Source organism: Chinchilla lanigera, unplaced genomic scaffold (assembly GCF_000276665.1).
Source record: "Chinchilla lanigera isolate Chin_1 unplaced genomic scaffold, ChiLan1.0 scaffold00080, whole genome shotgun sequence".
In the NCBI taxonomy this organism is placed as follows: domain Eukaryota; kingdom Metazoa; phylum Chordata; class Mammalia; order Rodentia; family Chinchillidae; genus Chinchilla; species Chinchilla lanigera.
The window spans coordinates 10,348,365-10,352,936 of NW_004955481.1; the positions used below are offsets into that span (position 1 = coordinate 10,348,365).

At 45.0% G+C, this 4,572-nt stretch overlaps 1 protein-coding gene across 2 annotated transcripts; it reads right to left on the reverse strand.

The window, feature by feature from the left end:
• Positions 1–1,763: 1,763 nt before the first annotated feature.
• Ccl15 (chemokine (C-C motif) ligand 15) lies at positions 1,764–4,192 on the reverse strand (the record flags this gene model as incomplete). 2 transcript variants are annotated; one of them, XM_005402901.2, is given in 4 exon segments in its annotated part: positions 1,764–1,930; positions 3,009–3,127; positions 3,531–3,642; positions 4,130–4,192. In XM_005402901.2, coding segments are annotated over 3 exon segments (278 nt in total), but the record flags the coding sequence as incomplete, so codon positions are not given.
• Between the last annotated feature and the right edge of the window lie 380 nt (positions 4,193–4,572).

Below are 4,572 nucleotides of genomic sequence, written 5' to 3' on the forward strand. Positions count from 1 at the left end.
CCAATTGTGTCACTGTTTCTCTGTGTCATGATAGATCTCAATTGAGCGGCGGCGGCCGGCCTAAGGGCCGGCATGCAATAGCGCTCGCTGCCGCATGGCTCCCCATGCACTGGGGGCCCACCCTCCGGGAGCCAGCAGGCAGGAAGCTAGCCAGCCGGAAGACTGACCAGGGGGGATTTGTGGTAATGAGATGAGGTCTGGGTCACTCAAGTCAGGTCTTGCTGATTAGGGCGATGAAATCCCCACTTAACCTCTGAAGCAGAACCTGCAGTTCAGTCCTCATTCCTATCCCCTTCCCACACCATGGAGTGAAGAAGTAACACAATGTCCAGCGCAGAACTCATTTATATAATGGTTGCTATACACACTAGTTGCTGTCCACAAATACTTCATGAATATTACTTGATTTCTATTTTTTGTTTTGTTTTTTGTTTTTGGTACCAGGAATCGAATTCAGGACCTTGCACTTGCCAGGCAGGCGCTTGTGCCACTGAGCTATATCCCTGGCCCAATAGAAATCACCAGCACAATTATCCTAGCTATTCTTTTTTTTTGGTACCGGGAATCAAACTCAGGACCTTGTGCTTGCCAGGCAGGCTCTTGTGCCACTGAGCTATCTCCCTTGCTTACTTGATCTCTGTAAGGATTTGATCTCTCTAAAATTCCTGTTGAGGAAATAGGCTGAGCAGCAGATCCCAAGGTTTGTCAGCTGATAAGTGGAGCTGGAGTTCAAAAGCAGTCATTCTGGCTCCCAAGTCTGTGTGCTCTAAACAAACAAACACGAAGCATCCAAAAATGTCCTGGCTACCTGGAATTCTCTGGCAAGTCTTTAGCTTTACCCCTCTCTGAGCCTAGGGAGTAGATACCTTTGGGGACTTCTCCTACTGTCTTACTTTTGTTATAGAGAAATTTGGGGGGAACCTTAGAGAAAGCTAGTGCAGGATAGCTATAGATGCCACTGATTAGTGGTGGAAGCTCTGTGTTGGGTACTGTTCTGAAGCCATGTGGATGGAGGCCCATCAGGAAGAGGTGCTATCAGTTAGATATGTGATTTATGTTACAGTATGTCTTGCATACTGTGAGGGCTCCTTAGTTTACTCTAAACTGGCCATTCATTGAGTGGAAGCTGGGTCAAACAGACCTAGTGGCTTCCTTATATTCACTCAATCATCTGGATGCAGGACAGGTCCCACCTCTACAGACTCTCAGTCTAGTGGCCTTCACCATGCTGTTCTTGGAGGCACTTCCTCTATCCTCTGTGCTGTTGTGGTTGAATAGCTGTTTAACCTCTCCTTACCCAAAATCATAAAGACAGGAAACATGTGTTATTTATTTTTGTTAATTCACACAGAGGCTAGCATATAGTAGGTGATGTATAAATATGGGTTTTAAAAGAAGAATGAATACATAAATTGACCCATGTGTATACATGTGTATTTTATAGGAAATGGATAAATTGTCTGTGGAAACAGTCATTAATTAGACATTTCCAGTATTTGTTATAATCTATAACAAGACTAAACTCCTCAAATAAACGTTAACAGTTGTCATTAGGGAAATCTCAGGAAACAAGTTGTTCCTGGGAAGAATATGAGTTGGGAAGAGATACTGTTTACTTTACTGTCAGGGATTTTAGCTGACCTGCCAAATTGTAGCCAGGAGCCTTACAGGCTTATCCCTTTACTATACTTTTCCAGCAGTTATTGAATTTCTAGCCACATCAGTGTGCGGGTGCTAACAACTATACTAAACAATTCAGGGAATTAATGAGAATGAAGCTTTATTTCTTGTGCATGTCACAGTCCAGTGTGGCTCAGCAGTGGGATGATGGTATGTGTGTCAAGAAGAGTTGTTCTGTGTACTCAGTCAGGAATCAGGGCTGCTTCTGTCTTCTTTTACCACCATTTCTAGCACAAGTCCGCCCAGCTTGCTTGAGGAAAGGGACAGGAGGATTGGGGAATTTTCATGAACCTTTTCTGGAAATGGTATAAAGTACTATCACATACATTCCACTAATCTAATGACAAAGAGATGGAACACATACACCATCTGTATAACCAGGGGGTTAGTGACCACATCACTTCGGTGCTCAAATATCATATACTGATTCTTTGGCCCTTTTTTTGTTCTACTGAATCAGATTTCTAGGGTGGCACCTAATAATCTGTATTTTACAAAGCTCTTTCTATACTTCGTATGCATGCTAAGGTTTCAGAAACCTTTATCTATAATTCAGTTTTCTAACTGGCTTACTTCAGTATATTGGTCTGTTCAGCTCTTGGGCTCCTCCACTAGGGTATGGAGAGGCTGAGTGCCGGACTGCTTGCTCCAAAATATAAACAGCCTCATCTTTTCTCTCTAGTGCTGCATAATATTTTGGAGATTTCATGATGAATTAGATGCAATTCCTGTCCTCAGCTGTTATAGCTTATTCTCATTTTCAATCTTTTATGTGTACTAAAATATTTTTGGTGGGCAGCAATCTAGTGTGCTATCTTCTCATGGTTTTTCTAATGCCCAGCACAACTCATAACATAAAGGAGACACTCAATAACTGTGTGACAATAGACATCCATTTTACGATTCCAAAGAGAAGAAGGTAGGTGCCTCTGGCTGGGGTGATGTGGGAAGGTTTTACGGTAGCACTGAATTTCATTCCTCAAGACTCTCTTTAGGCTAATAAAACAATACGGGAAAGATAAGAATCTAGAAGACATTATCATGGATCAAATATTAAACTAAAATGTAGTGTGGTTTGAACAAATAATGGGGGTAAAAAATCTTTTCTGAGGTTCCTTGGGCTGAGGATGAGGAGAACAGGGTGAGTGACCTCATCATTGCTCTCTCCATGCTGTCTGTTTCTCCCCAATTCAAAGATTACAGAACACCTTTAGTAGATGCCTTACTTTTATAACTAAAGCAGCATTAAAAAACTTAAAAAAAAATTCAGGCCAAGAAGCTCATGGGAGGTGTAGAGGCAAGAGGGTTAAAGGTGAGGTGGCTGGCACCTTATGTCCCTTTTCTTCAAGCAAGTGTCCTAGTTATTGGCTTCAGTTTTCTTATGCAGTTCTGAACTGACAGATTTCCAGGGTCAGCACAGACCTGTTGCCCCTTCTTGGTGACAAAGCTGGAAGACAAAGAGGAGAATGATTACAAAGTGAAGTGTCCTCTGCAATGGCGACAAGGAGCCCCATCCTCCCTGCCCCTCAACGTCCCCACTCAACACAGCCTGTTCTTTCCATTCTCTGCAGAAGGCAGCTCAGGGCCAGTCTCCTCTCAGAGACCCTCTCTCAGCCTGTGGGACACCCTAGTGACCTATGGGTGTGTCCGGGGGCAGCTATCTGTCTGCTCTCTCCTTCCTGCCCCCACTTCCTTCTTCTTCACTACAAATGTGTTATCTCTGATGCCCTGCAGGCTTCTAGTAAGGACACAATCAAGAGTGGGACTTTTGGGGACACCTGTAGAGCAGTTTCTCCCATCAAGAGCATGCAGGCTCCCTGCAACCCATGGTGGGTGAGTTTGGTACTTACATGACTCCTGGCTGGGGGCACTCACCGCTTGTCTCAAAATAGTCTTCCATAAGCTTACACCGGATATTTCGTGATATGTAGGAGAAGCAGCAATCTGGAGCATTGGCATGGGCTATGGGTAGGGAAAGGTCCAGTGAGAGGTCAAGGCTTTCCCTCAACAGTCCAGTGGTGGGTACCATGAAGGGTACTATGGAGAAGGCCCAGGACTCAGAGGGGATGCTTGCTCCTCCTTGGCCAGCACTTGCTGCCATCTCCTTGATTCAGACCCTTGCCAGCGTTGAGAGGTGTGCCTCAGGGCACCCGGGATGGGGCCCACCAGTACCAGAAGCATTTCTTCAGGGGGTGAAGACATATGCAGATATTTGTAGGTGTTAGAGAGCACCCTCTGCTCCAAGCGGGCTGACTCTCAGGTCAGCCAGGTGGGAATAGAGAAGGTGTCTTTTGGAGGAGATACCAATCTCCTCTCCTGGTCTTCCCTGGAGATTTGAACCACCCTTAGGATGCTTTTGTTCTCCTTTGTCCTATGAACAGGTAGATGAAGCCATAAATTGATCTGCCCCCATGCTGCATTTAAGTATATTCTGCAATGGGATACTTACCTTTGTGAAATATTAGAGGTTTATGTAGAACCTCTGTTTTCTGTAGTTTTCTTATCTCTGTATCTGCAAGAAACAGGATGAGAGCAATTGTTAGGAGGCATTGTCTCAGCATCTCCACTCACCCTTCCATGGGAGAGACTCTGATGTTGGACCATACCACTTGTCTGGGTCTTAGGCATCCTCTATTAGTGCCCTAAGATGTTTCAGGGACTGTTAAGATTTAAATGGGAAATGTTCCCCAAAGATTCCTGTATTGAGGGCTTGGATCACAATGGCATTAGCTCCATCAGTCAGTTGGTGAGTTCAGAGCTGAATGGGCTATTAGGAGGTGGCCCCAGGGGAGGAAGCAGTGGCTGGGAGCAGACTTTGAAGGGTTCATCCTGCCTCAGGCCCTTTGTCTTTTTCTGGCTCCTTCCCTCTGTTTCCTGACTGCTATGAGGTGG